The sequence below is a fragment of the Cetorhinus maximus genome, chromosome 5, assembly GCF_964194155.1.
Source record: "Cetorhinus maximus chromosome 5, sCetMax3.hap1.1, whole genome shotgun sequence".
NCBI classification, from domain to species: domain Eukaryota; kingdom Metazoa; phylum Chordata; class Chondrichthyes; order Lamniformes; family Cetorhinidae; genus Cetorhinus; species Cetorhinus maximus.
The window spans coordinates 167,050,192-167,067,967 of NC_135883.1; the positions used below are offsets into that span (position 1 = coordinate 167,050,192).

Here is a 17,776-nt window from a genome sequence, read left to right on the forward strand (position 1 = left end):
TTTAACAAATCCACGCCGACTCTTCCAAATCAATCCACATTTTTCCATGTGACTATTAATTCTATCCCGAATAATTGTTTCTAGAATTTTCCCCACCACCGAAGTTAAATTGACTGGTCTGTGATTCCAGGGCAGATCCTTACAACCTTTTTTGAACAAGGGTGTAATGTTTGCAATTCTCCAGTCCTCCAGCACCTCCCCGAATCCAGGGAACATTGAAAGATTATTGCCAGTGCCTGTGCTATTTTCACTCTCACTTCCTTCAATATTCTTGGATGCACCTCACCTGATCCCAGTGCTTTATCAAATTTAAGTACTGACAGCTTATCCAATACCACCTCCTTATCAATTTTAAACCCTTCTAGTGACTGAGTTTCCTCCTCTGTCAACATGGCCTGGGCAGCATCTACCTTGTAGGTAAAGACAGATGCAAAGCTTTAATTTAACACCTCAGCCACGCCTCTTGCCTCTATGTGTAAATCTCCTCTTCGGTCCCTAATTGGCCCTATTCCTCCTTTTACCACTCTTTTACTATTGATGTGCTTATAGAATACTTTGGGATTTCCTTTTATGTTGGCTGCCAGTCTTTTTTCATAATCCCTCTTTGCTTCTCATATTTGCTTTTTCACCTCCCTTCTGAACCTTCTGTATTCAGCTTGGTTCTCAATTGTATTTGCTCCCTGACACCTGTCGTAAACACACTTTTTCTTCTTTAACTTAATTTCTATCTCCTTTGTCATCCAGGGAGTTTTGGATTTGTTTGTCCTACCCTCCCCTTTTGAGGGAACGTACCTTGACTGTGCCTAAACCATCTCCTCTTTGAAGGTAGCCCATTGTTCAGCTATTGTTTTTCCCGCCAACCTTTAGTTCCATTCTATCTGGCCCAGCTTTGTTCTTGCTCCGTTGAAGTCCGCTCTCCACCAGTTGATTATTCTTACTCTGAATCGACCAATGTCATTTTCCACCGTCACCCTAAACCTTATGATGCAATGATCACTGTCCCCTAAATGTTCCCCCACTGTCACTTGATCTACTTGGCCCATCTCATTCCCAAGAACCAGGTCTAGCAATGCCTCCTTTCTTGTTGGACTGAACACATATGCTGTAGGAAATTCTCCTGAACACAATCTAGGAATGCCTGTCCCTCACTGCCACTTATACTACCACTATCCCAGTCTATATACGGGTAATTAAAGTCCCCCATTATAATTATTCTATGATATTTACAACTCTCTGTAATTTCCTTGCAGATTTGTTCCTCTATGTCCTTCCCACTAGCTGGTGGTCTATATAAGGCCGAACAATGTAATTGCACCCTTCTTATTCCTTAGCTGTAGCCAAATCGACCCTGTCCTTGAATCCTATGACACACCCTCTTTCTCCAGTACTGCAATACTCCCCTTAACCAAAAACCCCACCCCTTCTCCTTTTTTCTCTTTCCTATCTTTTCTGAACACCTTGTAACTGGGAATATTTAACACCCAGTTCTGCTCTTCCTTAACCCAGGTCTCCACAATCGCACGTCATAATCCCACAAGACAATCTGTGCCTGTAACTCCCCAATTTTATTAACTCTACTCCGTGCATTCACATACATGCAGTGTTACCCTGATTTAGGCTTCATCACTTGCTCCCTTACTCCGACTCCATCTATTACTTACTATTCTCTATTTTAGTGCTATCTGCCTCTCCCAGCATTCCATGCACCCTGGTATTACTCTCTAATATTCTCTCCTGGTTCCCACACCCATGCTGAGTTAGTTTAAACCCTCCCCAACAGCACTAGCAAAATGCCACACAAGAAACTCAGTCCCGGCTCTGTTCAGATGCAACCCGCCTGGCTTGTACAGGTGCCATCTCCCCCAGAGCCAGTCCCAGTGTCCCAGCCATCTAAAGCTCTCCCTCCTACACCATCTTTCCAGCCACGCCTTCATCTGTCTTATCTTCCTATTTCTGTACTCACTTGCATGTGGCACCGGGGGTAATCTGGCGATTACTACTTTAGAGGTCCTGCTTACTAACTTTCCACCTAGCTCCCTAAATTCCGAAGCAGGGCCACATCCCCCTTCCTACCTATGTCATTAGTACCAGTGTGGACCACGCCTTTCCCTACAAGAATGTCCTGCAGCTGTTCTGTGACATCCTTGACCCGAGCACCAGGGAGGCAACAAACCATCCTGGAGTGACGTTGACAGCCGCAGAAATGCCAGTCTGCTCCCCTAACTAAAGATTCCCCTATCAGTACTGCCCTTCTGCTCTTCTTCCTCTCCTCCTGTACAGCTGGGCCACCCATGGTGCCATAGACTTGGCTTTTGCTGCACTCCCCCAAGGGTTCACCACCCCCACTGATATCCAGAAAGGAAAATCGGTTAGTGAGAGGGACCTCTGGGGACTCCTACACTACCTGCCCATTTCTCTTGGACTTGGGAGTGGCGGTCACCACTCCCTATCTGCCTGCTTGCCCCTAACTTGTGGTGTGACCACCTCTCTGAACGTGCTCACGGACGCAGGGCAGTGACTCTAGCTGCTGGTCAAGCTCTGAAATGCGGAGCTCAAGCTTGTGCAGGCGGTGACACTTCCTGCACATGGGCTCGTCTGGGTGATGTGAAATGTTCACGACTCCCCACATTCCACAGGATGGGTATTCCGCTTGGCTGAGCTGTCCTGCCTTGCCTTAACCTTAAACTTTTAAATAATTTTATTTATTTTAACTTTAGTTACTTTAACTTACTTTAACCATACTCTTGCACTATTAACTTTCAACTGGATATTAGTAGAAAGGAGAAATTCTTTGCCCTTGCTCACAAATCAGTTCCCTCTCCTGTGCCTATAAATTCTTACTTTCCTTGGGCTAGTTTAGAAATTTACATTTTTCAAAATTACTGCGTTTGAAACGTAGTCCCTAACAGCAGCTGCTTAGGAACCAATCAGCTCACGACTTTCCTGTGATATTGCTCTCATACTTTTTTTCAAATCCACCGAGCAACTCAGAAAGGGTGTTCCCGCTCCTGACTCCTCCCTTTACCCACAGACCCAGAACGTGCTCCCATGCAGGTCCGATTCCTCTCCTTACTCACAGTCCCGGAACATGCTCCCATGCAGGTCCGACTCCTCTCCTTACTCACAGTCCCGGAACATGCTCCCATGCAGGTCCGATTCCTCTCCTTACTCTCAGTCCCGGAACGTGCTCCCATGCAGGTCCGACTTCTCTCCTTACTCACAGTCCCGGAACGTGCTCCCATGTAGGTCCGACTCCTCTCCTTACTCACAGTCCCGGAACGTGCTCCTATGCAGGTCCGATTCCTCTCCTTACTCACAGTCCCGGAACGTGCTCCCATGCAGGTCCGACTTCTCTCCTTACTCACAGTCCCGGAACGTGCTCCCATGTAGGTCCGACTCCTCTCCTTACTCACAGTCCCGGAACATGCTCCCATGCAGGTCCGATTCCACTCCTTACTCACAGCCCCGGAACGTGCTCCCATGCAGGTCCGATTCCTCTCCTTACTCACAGCCCCGGAACGTGCTCCCATGCAGGTCCAATTCCTCTCCTTACTCACAGCCCCGGAACGTGCTCCCATGCAGGTCTGATTCCTCTCCTTACTCACAGCCCCTGAACGTGCTCCCATGCAGGTCCGATTCCTCTCCTTACTCACAGTCCCGGAACATGCTCCCATGCAGGTCCGATTCCTCTCCTTACTCACAGCCCCGGAACGTGCTCCCATGCAGGTCCGATTCCTCTGTTTATTCACAGCCCCGGAACATGTTCCCACGCAGGTCCGATTCCTCTCCTTACTCACAGTCCCGGAACGTGCTCCCACGCGTGTCCGAGTCCTCACCCCCAGAAGGTAAGTGAAAGGCCCCAAGCTTCAGCCTCGCTTTATTCACAGGCCCAGAACGTGCTCCCACGCATGTCCGACTCTTCTCACCCCCAGAAGGTAAGTGAAAGGTCCCGAGCCTCAGCCTCTCTATTCAGAGTTCCAGAACGTGCTCCTATGCAGGTCCGATTCCTCTCCTTACTCACAGTCCCGGAACGTGCTCCCATGCAGGTCTGATTCCTCTCCTTACTCACAGTCCCGGAACGTGCTCCCATGCAGGTCCAATTCCTCTCCTTACTCACAGTCCCGGAACGTGCTCCCATGCAGGTCTGATTCCTCTCCTTACTCACAGTCCCGGAACGTGCTCCCATGCAGGTCCAATTCCTCTCCTTACTCACAGTCCCGGAACGTGCTCCCATGCAGGTCCAATTCCTCTCCTTACTCACAGTCCCGGAACATGCTCCCATGCAGGCCCAATTCCTCTCCTTACTCACAGTCCCGGAATGTGTTCCCATGCAGGTCCAGTTCCTCTCCTTACTCACAGCCCCGGATCGTGCTCCCACGCAGGTCCGGTTCCTCTCCTTACTCACAGTCCCGGAACGTGCTCCCACGCGTGTCCGAGTCCTCACCCCCAGAAGGTAAGTGAAAGGCCCCAAGCTTCAGCCTCGCTTTATTCACAGGCCCAGAATGTGCTCCCACGCATGTCCGACTCTTCTCACCCCCAGAAGGTAAGTGAAAGGTCCCGAGCCTCAGCCTCTCTATTCAGAGCTCCAGAACGTGCTCCTATGCAGGTCCGATTCCTCTCCTTACTCACAGTCCCGGAACGTGCTCCCATGCAGGTCTGATTCCTCTCCTTACTCACAGTCCCGGAACGTGCTCCCATGCAGGTCCAATTCCTCTCCTTACTCACAGTCCCGGAACGTGCTCTCATGCAGGTCCGGTTCCTCTCCTTACTCACAGTCCCGGAACGTGCTCCCATGCAGGTCCAATTCCTCTCCTTACTCACAGTCCCGGAACGTGCTCCCATGCAGGTCCAATTCCTCTCCTTACTCACAGTCCCGGAACATGCTCCCATGCAGGCCCAATTCCTCTCCTTACTCACAGTCCCGGAATGTGTTCCCATGCAGGTCCAGTTCCTCTCCTTACTCACAGCCCCGGATCGTGCTCCCAGGCAGGTCCGATTCCTCTCCTTACTCACAGTCCCGGAACGTGCTCCCATGCAGGTCCGATTCCTCTCCTTACTCACAGTCCCGAATCGTGCTCCCAGACAGGTCCGATTCCTCTCACCCCCGGAAGGTAAATGAAAGGCCCCAAGCCTCAGCTTCTCTTTATTCACAGCTCCAGAATGTGCTCCCACACATGTTCGACTCCTCTTGCCCTGGAAGGTAAGTGAAAGGCCCCAAGTCTCAGCCTCTCTTTATTCACAGGCCCAGTGCGTTCTCCCACGCAGGTCTGACTCCTTTCAGCCCCGGAAGGTAAGTGAAAGGCCCCGAACTTCAACCTCTCTATTTAGAGCCCCAGAACGTGCTCCCACACATGTCCGATTCCTCTTGCCCCTGAAAGGTAAGTGAAAGGCCCCAAGCCTCGGCCTTTCTTTATTCACAGCTCCGGAACGTGCTCCCACACATGTCCGACTCCTCTTGTCCCCTGAATGTAAGTGAAAGACCCCGAGCCTCAGCCTCTCTTTATTCGCAGCCCCAGGACGTGCTCCCACACATGTCTGATTCCTCTTGCCCCTGGAAGGTAAGTGAAAGGCCCCAAGCCTCGGCCTTTCTTTATTCACAGCTCTGGAACGTGCTCCCACACATGTCCGACTCCTCTTGCCTTCGGAAGGTAAGCTTTCACAGAAAGTTCAAGATGTCAACTCACCACCACCTTCTCGAGGGCAATTAGAGATGGGCATTAAATGCTGGCCTAGCCAGCGACGCCACGTCCCATGAAAGAATAAAAACAACATACACACAAATAGACAGTCATCTGCTTGAGGGATCCATGGAATGTTTTCAATACCGTTAAATTTGATTGTGTCACAATGTTTCAGCAGTTTTATTTTCCTTTTTGAATCTTGTTTGGCTTTACTTTCAATTTGGGGATGTAGTTTATTACTTTTCACATGACGTTTTTGGCTCACATGTCCCAGTGGTGCATTGGAACAGATCATGAAATTCTGATGATACAGGATTCTCAATGAAATTTTTAAAAGAAAGAAACAAAATTGTGACTATGAAGTCCTTGCAGTTCATACTCAGTCTAGCACAACAGCTTCGTCTCTTGCCTGGGGACTGGTAGGAGGAAGCCTGCTCCTTAGCACTAATGCCTACTCCTACAGGTGTAACTTGTGCTGTGGATGGCTGATATTTGGTGGATGTCAGGGCATATCTTCTACCAGACTACCACTCTGGTTTGGGGCCATGTGATCCCTCTGGCTCTGGGCTGACTAATGGATTAATGTCTCATAGCCTGTTGATTTTCTGGCCTGGATCTGACTCACTTTGATTGTGTCATCCCAAGGTTACAGGGGTGTGGCTATAAAGTAATCAGGGTTGGACAATAAATATTCCAGGGTACACAACATTTCAAAAAGACAGGCAGAATGGAAAAAGGAGAAAGGAGCCCTGCTGATAAGGATGGGCTAAAGGTGGTAGTGAAAAAGGATCTTAGCCAAGATCAGGAAGTAGAATTAGTATGGATGGACATTAGGAATAACAAAATTCAGAAAATAGTGGTGGAAATAGTTTATAGGCACTCTAACAGTAGTTATATCATTGCACAAAGCATTAAGCATGAAACCGCAAATTGTTACAGCGCAGAAAGAGAACATCAGCCCGTCGTGTCTGTGCCAGCTCCCTGAATGAGCAATTCAGCTGGTTCCATTCCCCCTCCTCCTCCCCGTAACCCTGCACATTCTTCCATTTCAGACAGTAATCCAAATCCCTCTTGAATGCCTCAATTGAACCTGCCTCCACCACAGTGTCAGGCAGTGCATTCCAGATCTTAACCACTTGCTGCGTGAAAATATTTTTCCTCATGTCTCTGTTGCTCCTTTTGCCAATTAGCTAGTATGCAGGCACAGCATGTAATTAGGAGAGCTGATAGGATGTTATTGTTTATTCTGCAGGGAATTGAGTACAAAAGTAGGGAGGTAATGCTTCAGATATGCAGGGCATTGGTGTGACTACATCTGGAGTACTGTCTACAGTACTGGTCTCCTTATTTAAGAAAAGATGCATATGCATTCGAAGCAGCTCAGAGAAGGTTTACTAGACGAATACCAGGAATGAACGGGTTGTCTTATGAGGAAAGATTGGACAGGTTAGGCTTGTATCCACTGGAGTTTTGAAGAGTAAGAGATTATTTGATCAAAATCTTTAAGATCCTGAGGGGTCTTGACCGAGTGGATGCGGAGAGGATGTTTCCTCTTGTGGGCGAATCTAGAGCTAGGGATCACGGTTTTAAAATAAGGGGTCGCTCATTTAAGACAGAGATGAGGAGAATTTTTTTCTGAGGGTCATGAGTCTTTGGAACTCTTTCTCAAAAGGCAGTGGAAGCAGGATCTCTGAATGTTTTTAAGGCAGAGCTAGATAGGTTCTTGATTAACAAGGTTGCGGGGGGGAAAGATTATTGGGGGTAGGTGGGAGGTTACAATCAGATCATCCATGATCTTATTGAATGGCAGAGTAGGCTCAAGAGGCCAAGTGGCCTCCTCCTGCTCCTTGTTCATATGTTTGTAATTACCGTAAACCTGTGTCCTCTCGTTCTCAACCCTTCCACCAATGGGAACAGTTTTTCCCTATCTACTCTGTCCCGACCTCTCTTGATTTTGGATACCCCTATCAGATCTCCTCTTAACCTTCGCTTCAAGAAAAAGAGTCCCAACTTCTCCAATCTACCTACATAACTGAAGTTCCTCAGCCTTGGAACCATTCTCATGAATCTTTTCTGCTTTCTCTCTAATGCCTTCACATCTCTCCGAAAGTGTGAAGCCCAGAACTGGACACAATATTTCAGTTGAAGCTGAACTAGTGTTTTATACAAGTTTAATATGACCTCCTTGCTTTTGTATTTTATGCCCCTATTAATAAAGCCTAGGATACTGTATGCTTTATTAGTTGCTTTCTCAACCTGTTCTGCCACCTTCAATGATTTATGCACTTGTATACCCAGGACTCTCTGCTCCTGTACCCCCTTTAGAGTTGAACCCTTTGTTTTATATTACCTCTCCATGTTCTTCCTGCCGAAATGAATCACTTCACATTTCTCTGCAGTTAATTTCATCTGCTACCTGTCCACCCATTCCACCAACCTGTCCATGTCCTCATCAACTTCTACGCAATCTACTCTCAGTTCACAATGCTTTCAAGTTTTGTATTATCTGCAATCTGGGTCAAAATCCTGGAACTCCCTCCCTAACAGGACTGTAGGTGTACCTACACCACATGGACTGCAGCGGTTCAAGAAGGCAGCTCACCACCACCTTCTCAAGGGCAACTAGGGATGGGCAATAAATGCTGGCCCAGCCAGCGAAGCCCACATCCCGTGAATGAATTTTAAAAAAATTTTGAAATTGTGTCCCGTACACCAAAGATCTAGGTCATGAATATATTTCAGGAAAAGCAAGGATTCCATCACTGACCCCTGGAGACTCCAATGCAAACCTTCCTCCTTTCCACCTGGATAAAATCCTCCTGCCCATTATTGGGATTTAGCTCGATAAAGCCCCTCTGTGCATTGTTGGGAGTTTTGGTAGGTGTTAAAGGTCCAATGGTATGAATCCAGGTACAGCAGAGTATATATCCCTCAATCAACACCAAAAATTAGACAGTCATTAATGTCAGTGCTTAGATGGGACCTTGTCTTGTGTAAAATGCCTGTTGCCATTATTTACCTAAGTCACCAAAATATTTCCTTTTGTGTGAAGCACTGAGTTTCTGAGAGAGATGGATGTGTCTTTTTAGCCATTAGCATTTGGCTGTCAACGCAGTACAGTTGTACATTAAGAAATGCCGTATGCTGCAACATGTCCTTGTTTAGAGACTTCCCACTTCCTGAGCTTGCCTTTGATTACAGGTGAACGTGGCACCCACTGCCAGCCGCGTTTTACTGCTGGAGAATATGACTCGTTACTGGGCAATTATCCAGATTCGGATTAAGCGATGCCAGCAGGTAGAACCTTTGACTATTTTGGACTCTTAGAATATATCATTAGAATATATCATTAGTGTTGTTATTGTTGAAGTAACGATAACACATTTATTAACATAACTTGTTTTCAAAATTCCATGTATTCTTCAATTTCTTCCTTTACTGGCTTCATATTTGCTGTGCAGAAATGTTATTTAAGTAGAGTAGCTGGAGTAGAGCTGCTATGTCTAATTAATCATTTGATTTCCAAAATCAGGGTGGCATTGATACTCGTGTTCACGGATTTGAAGTTTTGGGGCCAAAGCCAACCTTCTGGCCAGTATTCAAGGAGCAACTTTGCAGTCGGACGTACCTCTTCTACACAACGAAGGCGCACACTTGGTGTCAGGAGATTCAGGAGGATAGGATGCAGCTGCTGCAGCTTTTCAACAGGTAAGTGACCCAGCAAGTGTGGTACAATAAAATCCCACTGCTGAATTCACATCAAACTGAGAATTGGAATCCATGCTTGGATGCTGGATCCAGGCTAAACAGACAGCATCTGTAGAGAGGTGTCACACAAAAAGTTAGGATGCAGGATAGGTCTCATGGAGTTGGGGGTAATATATTAGAATGGTTAGAGGATTGGTTAATGGACAGGAAGCAGAGAGTTGGATAAATGGGGCATTTTCAAATTGGCAGACTGTAAATAGTGGAGTGCCACAAGGATCAGTGCTGGAGCCTCAGCTATTAACAATTTTTATTCTCTTTGTGGGATATGGGTGTCACTGGCTAGGTCAGCATTTATTGCCCATCCCTAATTGCCCTTGAGAAGGAACTGCTGTAATCTATATGGCGTAAGTGCACCCACAGTGCTGTTAGGAAGGGAGTTCCAGGATTTTGACCCAGTGACAGTGAAGAAACTTAGACAGAGAGTAATGTATCTGGGATGCTTTTTGGGAATGCCAGCTGTGCGGAAGACACAGAGGCTGCAAAGAGATAGGCAGACTGAGTAGACAACAAAGCGACCGTAAAATTTGAGAAGTATGACGTTATTCATTTTGGTAAAAAGAATAGAAAAGTAGAATATTTTTTAAAAGGCATGAAACTTTTAAATGTTGATGTTCAGAGAGACTTAGGTGTACTTGTACAAGGAACTCAAAGTTATCAAGCATATACAGCAAGCAATTAGGAAGGCAAGTGGCATGTTCGTCTTTGTTGCAAGAGGATTGGAGTGCAAAAATATGCAAGTCTTGCTACATTGGTAGAAGCCTATGGTGAGATCCCACCTGGAGCACTTTGTACATTTTCATCTCCATATTTAAGGAAGGTTATACTTGCCTAGGAGGCAAAACAGCAAATGTTCACTAGATTAGTTCTTGAGGTGAGAGGGTTGAGTAAATTGGCCCCATATTCACAGAATCACAGTGCAGAAGAGGCCCTTCGGCCCATCGAGTCTGCACCAACACGTGAGAAACACCTGATCTACCTACCGAGTCCCATTTACCAGCACTTGGCCCATAGCCTTGAATGTTATGACATGCCAAGTGCTCATCCAGGTGCTTCTTAAAGGATGTGAGGCAACCCATCGCCACCACCCTCCCAGGCAGCGCATTCCAGACCGTCACCACCCTCTGGGTAAAAAGGTTTTTCCTCACATCCCCCCTAAACCTCCTGCCCCCTTGTGACTATCCCTTCAACTAAGGGGAACAGCTGCTCCCTATCCACCCTGTCCATGCCCCTCATAATCTTGTACACCTTTATCAGGTTGCCCCTCAGTCTTCTCTGCTCCAACAAAAACAACCCAAGTCTATCCAACCTCTCTTCATAACTTAAATGTTTCATCCCAGGCAACATCCTGGTGAATCTCCTCTGCACCCCCTCCAGTGCAATCACATCCTTCCTATAATGTGGCGACCAGAACTGCACACAGTACTCCAGCTGTGGCCTCACCAAGGTTCTATACAACTCCAACATGGCCTCCCTACTTTTGTAATCGATGCCTTGATTGATAAAGGCAAGTGTCCCATATGCCTTTTTCACCACCCCACTAACATGCCCCTCTGCCTTCAGAGATCTATGGACACACCGCCAAGGTCCCTTTGTTCCTCAGAACTTCCTAGTGTCATGCCGTTCATTGAATACTTCCTTGTCAAATTATTCCTTCCAAATTGTATCACCTCACACTTTTCAGGGTTAAATTCCATCTGCCACTTATCTGCCCATTTGACCATCCTGTCTGTATCTTCCTGTAGCCCCAGACACTCAACCTCACTGTTAACCAACCAGCCAATCTTTGTGTTATCCGCAAACTTACTAATCCTCCCCCCACATAGTCATCTATGTCGTTAAAATAAATGACAAATAATAGGGGATCCAGCACAGATCCCTCTGGTATGCCACTGGACACTGGCTTTCAGTCACTAAAGCATCCTTCTGTCATCACCCTCTGCCTCCTACAACTAAGCCAATTTTGAATTCACCTTATCAAATTACCCTGTATCCCATGTGCATTTTCCTTCTTCATAAGTCTTCCATGTGGGACCTTGTCAAAGGCTTTGCTGAAATCCATATAAACGACATCAACTGCACTACCCTCATCTACACACCTGGTCACCTCCTCAAAAAATTCAATCAGATTTGTTAGGCATGACCTCCCTCTGACAAACCCATGCTGTCTATTCCTGATGAAACTTTGCCTCTCCAAGTGGAGATAGATACTCTCCTTCAGAACTTTCTCCAATAGTTTCCCTATCACGGACGTAAGACTCACTGGCCTGTAGTTCTCCGGCTTATCTCTACAATCCTTCTTAAATAGCGGAATCACATTAGCTGTTCTCCATTCCTCTGGCACCTCCACGTGGCTAGAGAGGAATTAAAAATTTGGGTCAAAGCCCCTGCGATCTCCTCCCTTGCCTCTCTCAGCAGTCTGGGACACAAATCATCTGGACCTGGAGATTTGTCCACTTTTAAGCCTGCCAACACCTCCAATACCTTGTCACTCCCTATATCAATTTGCTTAAGAATCTTGCAGTCTCTCTCCCCGAGTTCGATACCTTCATCCTCATTCTCTTGGGTGAAGATGAACGTGAAGTATACATTCAACACTCTAGCGATGTCCTCTGGCTCCACCCATAGATTGCCCCCTTGGTCCCTTATGGGCCCTACTCTTTCCCTGGTTATCCTCTTCCCATTGACATACTTATAGAATATCTTGGGATTTTCCCTACTTTTACCAGCCAGAGCTTTCTCATATCCCCTCTTTGCTCTCCTAATTGCTTCCTTAAGCTCCACCATGCACTTTCTGTACTCCGCTAATGCCTCTGCTGATTTGCTTCCCTTGTACCTGCTAAAAGCCTCTCTTTTCCTTCTCATTGTAACCTGAATATCTCTGGTCATCCGTGGTTCTCTGGGCTTGTTACTCCTTCCTATCACCCTAGAGGGAACATGTTAAGCCTGTACCCTCCCCATTTCCTTTTTGAACGCCCCCCACTGCTCTTCTGTAGAGTTTCCCACAAGTAGCTGTTCCCAGTCTACCTTGGCCAGATCCTGCCTTATTTTACTAAAATCCACTCTCCCCCAATCCAAAACATTTTTTTGCAACTTGTCGATTTCTTTGTCCAGAACAAGCTTAAATTGTACCATGTTGTGGCCGCTATCACTAAAATGCTCGCCCACCACCACCTCAGCCACCTGTCCGGCTTCATTCCCCACAATTAGGTCCAGCACTGCGACATTCCATGTTGGACCCTCTACATATTGACCTAAAAAGTTCTCCTGTACACAATTCAAGAAATCCACTCCATCCAAGCCCTTAACACTATGTCTATCCCAATTAATGTTGGGAAAGTTGAAATCACCTAATGTAATTACCCTATTGTTATTGTTTTTACACACCTCCGCGAATTGTGCACATATTTGCTCCTCAATTTCCCACTGACTATCTGGGGGTCTATAATAAACACCTAACAATGTGGCTGCCCCTTTTTTATTCCTAAGCTCTACCCACAAAGCTTCATTTGATGCCCCCTCCAAGATATCATCTCTCCTTACTGCAGTAACTGACTCCTTAACTAATAATGCAATGCCTCCTCCTCTTTTACCCCCTGCCCTGTCTCGCCTGAAGATTCTATATCCTGGAATATTGAGCTGCCAATCCTGCCCTTCCCTCAACCATATCTCAGTGATGTCTACTATATCACAATTCCACATGTCAATCCTTATCCTTAACTCATCCGTTTTACCTGTAATATTCCTGGCATTAAAGTAAAGGCCATCCAGCCTTGCCATACTCCCTTGAAGCTTATTGCAGCTGTACTCCCTCTGACTTGATTGTTTTACAGTATTATGATGTGTCCCTATTCTGCTAACATTCTGTGTCCCCTCCCCCTGCCGAATTAGTTTAAACTCCTCCCAACATCACTAGCAAGCCTGCCCGCAAGGATGTTAGTCCCGCTCTGGTTCAGATGTAGACCGTCCCGCTTGTACAGGTCCCACCTTCCCCAGAAATGGCCCCAGTGATCCAGGAATCTAAAACCCTCCCTCCTGCACCAATTCTTAAGCCACGTATTCATCTGTGCTATTCTCCTATTTCTGAGCTCACTAGTACGTGGCACTGGGAGTAATCCAGAGATTACAACCCTAGAGGTCTTGCTTTTTAGTCTACTGCCTAACTCCCTGAATTCTTGATGCAAGACCTCATCCCTCTTTCTACCTATGTCATTGGTACCAACATGTACCATGACCTCTGCCTTATCACCCTCCCCCTCCAGGCTGCCCTGCAGCTGTTCAGTGACATCCCGGACCCTGGCACCAGGGAGACAACTTACATCCTGGAGTCACGTTGACGGCCACAGTTACGCCTATTTGTCCCCCTGACTATAGATGCCCCTATTACTATTGCTCTTCCTCCCTTCCTCCCCTCCTGTACAGATAGGCCAGAAGCTTGACTCTATCTGCATTCCCTGGAGGTACCAGCGCCCTCATCAGCCTCCAAAACGGAATACTGATTTGTGAGCGGGACCCCAGGGGACTCCTGAACTACCTGCCTGTTTCTCTTGGACTGCCTGGTGGTCACCCATTCCCTTCCTTCCTCAAGTCCCTTCATCTGCGGTGTGACCACCTCTCTAAACATGCTATCCATGATGCTCTCAGACTCGCGGATGCTCCACAGTGTCCGCAGCCTCCGTTCCAGCTCTGAAACCCGTGCTTCCAGGAGCTGCAGCTGGGTACATGTCCTGCACACATGCTGGTCCTGGGCACTGGAAATGTCCCCGGCTTCCCGCATGGAGCACGAGAAGCACACCACGGCTTTGAGCTCTCCTGCCATGACTTATCCCTTTAAATTAAACCTTTTAAGTCAATTACTCTAGGGCCCTTCTTTCCTGATCCTCGTTACTGCAGAGTATACAAACTGTAAACCACAAAACCACAAATTCTCTGGGGTTTGAAAAATGAGAGGTGATCTTATAGAAACATATAAGATTCTGAAGGGGCTCGACAGGGTAGACACTGAAAGGCTGTTTCCCCTGGCTGGGGAATCTAAAATATGAGAACACAGTCCCAGGATAAAGGGGTGATCATTTAGTACTGAGATAAGGAAAATCTCTTCTCTCAAAAAGGATGTGAATCTTGGGAATTCTGTAGTCAAGAAGGCCTTGGATGTTCCATTGTTGAGCAAATTCAAGACCGAGAATCTTGGTCTCTTGGAATCAAAGGATATAGGGAATTGTCAGGAAACTGGAGTGAAGCAGAAGATCAGCCATGATTGTATTGAATGGCAGACCAGGCTCGGAATCTACTCCTTCTATTTCGTACATTCTTATGAGAGAAGGACAAATGAATGTTTTGGACCTTTTCCAAAATGGTCTTACTGAATTGAAATGTTCCACTGAGCATTTCCAACTTTTTCAATCTTAGTTTTCCCAGCATCTGAAGTTTTATGCTTTTGGTTTATTTTGGAACTATAGATGCTAGTATATTGTAGTCTTTAGTTGACATTTTAGCCCATCCAATGGAAGATCTCATGAAGACCCCCATTTATTAAGTGGACAAAGTAACCTGATTTTTTTTCTCTGTCTGCAACATATCGCAAACCATAGACTCTTAACTTTCCTCAGGTAAGTTTCTGCAAAAAATAATCTAATATATGTGTAGAGATCATTTACACAGCGTAGTGTATGTGACAATGAAACTAAGCACTTTCAAAAGGGAAGGTTCTAGGAACCAATCAAAAAATGTTTATGTCTGGTGAGATGCCCTTTGAACTTCTTTCCCAATACGTTGAAGATTTTTACCTCTATATTTCCCAGGAGCGATTCCACATGATATCTGCCAGTAATGAATAAAAACATGTCCCTTTTAGTATTGAACTGTAATCCCAAGAAATGTAACTTGTGAATCAATCAGAAAGATTTGTATTTGTAATAGATGTATGGAAAATGAGTTGCTTCATTTCTTCACAGGTTAAACAGTGCTTTGCGACATGAGCAGATGTTTGCTGATCGTTTCCTTCCAGATGCAGAAGCAGCCGAAGCATTGGGACGGACATGTTGGGAGGCTTTGATCAATCCCATTGTATTCAGTATTACAGCTTTGGGTATGTATCACAAACTAAGGTTATGGACCAGCAACTTTATGACACACGGACTTCAACAATGTATTTTTTGTTTTCCTTTGCTGCCCTCATGCCACAAAGTTTCCCAGTAATGAGAAGGCACAAACTGAAGGTAATCATAAAAAGTAAATGCGAAGTTAGAAAAAACATATAGGGTGATTAAGAAGTGAAATTATCAGCCATAAATTGTTGGTAAAAGAGAACCCCTCTATTTGTTTAAAAGAGAATTAATCAGTTGCTTAACTAAGTGGAATATTAGAGCATGAGGAATGAGCAGGGCAGTGGGATTCGATTAGGCAGCTTGTGTGGGCGAAGCATTGGTACAAATTCAATATGCCAAATGGCCTGCTCCTGTGCTGCGACATTCTAAAATTCTGGCGTTTATCACTAGTGGTGAGAACAAGTTGAGGTGATGAATGAAGAGTGTGTCACGCACCATTAAAGTATCACATGCCATTGAAGAGCATTGGGTTTGGTGTTTTTTTGCCTCCCCTGTCTATCATGCATCATGTCAATGCACTGAATGCACCTTGTGACAACACAATATGCTCTGATGGCAAAGCTGATCAATTGCCTATAAATTGTCATCTTGCATGTTTATTTTGACGTCACGGTTATAATTCTATTGTCTTGCTTCAGACAACACTAACCCTAGCCCATTATCCTGGCTACTGAGTGAATACCTGGAGAATTCAGAAGTCTTGAAGCGGGGCAAAGGCCGAGCTGCCATATTTAATTCCAGGGTTCGACGCCTCTGTCACCTTCTAGTTCATGTAGATACCAGCCGGATGGAAATGGAGGAGCTAAAACCAACTGCTAAACCTGGTAAGGATACTGGCCATGGATAAAACCCACTGTATTATGTTTTCATGAACTTCAGTGGGCCTGTTATAAAACTGGAAAGTAGTTTTAGAAAGAAAGAGCAAACTTGTATTGATACTGTCCTTTATCACCTCTCTCATGTCCTGAAGTGCTTTTTGTGAAATGAATTGTTTTGAAGTATTGTCACTGTCAGCATTCCTTGCTATATTACCCATCATTGTCTCCACTCTGCAGGATCTTTTGTAGTGTTTATAAGTTGTCACTGTGTGAAGTTGAGGGGTTTTTTTGTGCCAAAAATATTGCTATCAAAGAATGCCTTTGGAGCTGAATTTGAATATTTACACTTTGGACTCGTAAAGGATTCACCTTGTCAGATATATCACATTTACACTTTAGAATAGAAAGGAAAATTAAACTTTACTACCAGCTGCTTGCTCTATTAATCTGGAGGAAACAATAGTTTTATTACTATGTTGATTAAGGGTACTATTCCAGTGCTGGAAAGGAAAAATGTTCTAGAGGGGCCAAGGACAGAATCTTTGATTAGAGCTAAGAAACAACAGAAGTATCATTAGAGTACTGGGCGTATTTTATAGGCCACCAACTGGTGAGAAAGATATAGAGGAACAGATTTGCAAAGACATTACAGGGAGGATCTCTAAGCTGCCTGGAGCACTGACTGTGTGGAGTTTGCCTTCCGATGCCTCTGGGGACCTGGAGGCTGACTGGAAAATTCAATTTGGCCTCCAACCATAGGCCTTAAAGTGGCTCAGCTGGTTATGCTCCACTTGCAAGTGAGTAGCCCTGCTACTTCCATCTCACCCCCAGGAGAATGGCCCAGGCGAGGAATGGAAGTGGGAAACTTGCATGCCAGCTGACGCTGTGAAATTCAGCGCTCACCTGCCTATCTGCCTGCCTCATCAAGGACTAAAAATTCAGCCTTCACTATCTAAATGTGGAGGAGTTCCATTTGTCAGCGTCATTGTCCTTCTTCTTATCACATTTGGGCTGACTGGCCAGTTTCTGAGCTGTGGACTGTGTAATTTTATGTCAAAAATAAAGGACATCAAAGCAGGTTGAGGCATTCAGGGGAGCTGTTGGACTGCTGGGTGTAACTTAAGTCGCATGCACTGAGCTTTCTATTACAAACAAGCTGCTTGAGGGAGGGAGAAGAAAAATCAAAAGTGGAGTCTCAGCTGTCTCAACTATCCTTAAATAAAAGCAGCACAGTGAAGAGACGATTTTTTTATTCTTTCGTGAGATGTGGACATCATTGGCAAGGCCAGCATTGGTTGCCCATTCCTAATTGCCCTTGAACTGAGTGGCTTGTAGAGGATAGTTGAGCTGCCTTGGGTCTGGAGTCACATGTAGCCCAGACCAGGTAAGGGTGGCAGATTTCTTT

At 45.8% G+C, this 17,776-nt stretch overlaps 1 protein-coding gene across 4 annotated transcripts in view; it reads left to right on the top strand.

Annotated features, from left to right (window-relative positions):
• Positions 1-17,776, top strand: part of cul9 (cullin 9) — a 318,678-nt gene that overhangs the window by 194,724 nt on the left and 106,178 nt on the right. For all 4 annotated transcript variants that reach the window (XM_078542786.1, XM_078542788.1, XM_078542787.1 and 1 more), the window contains 4 exons: positions 8,883-8,978; positions 9,214-9,389; positions 15,401-15,534; positions 16,192-16,377. In XM_078542786.1, coding sequence (XP_078398912.1) covers positions 8,883-8,978; positions 9,214-9,389; positions 15,401-15,534; positions 16,192-16,377 — 592 coding nt within the window. The remainder of the gene's footprint in view (positions 1-8,882; positions 8,979-9,213; positions 9,390-15,400; positions 15,535-16,191; positions 16,378-17,776) is intronic.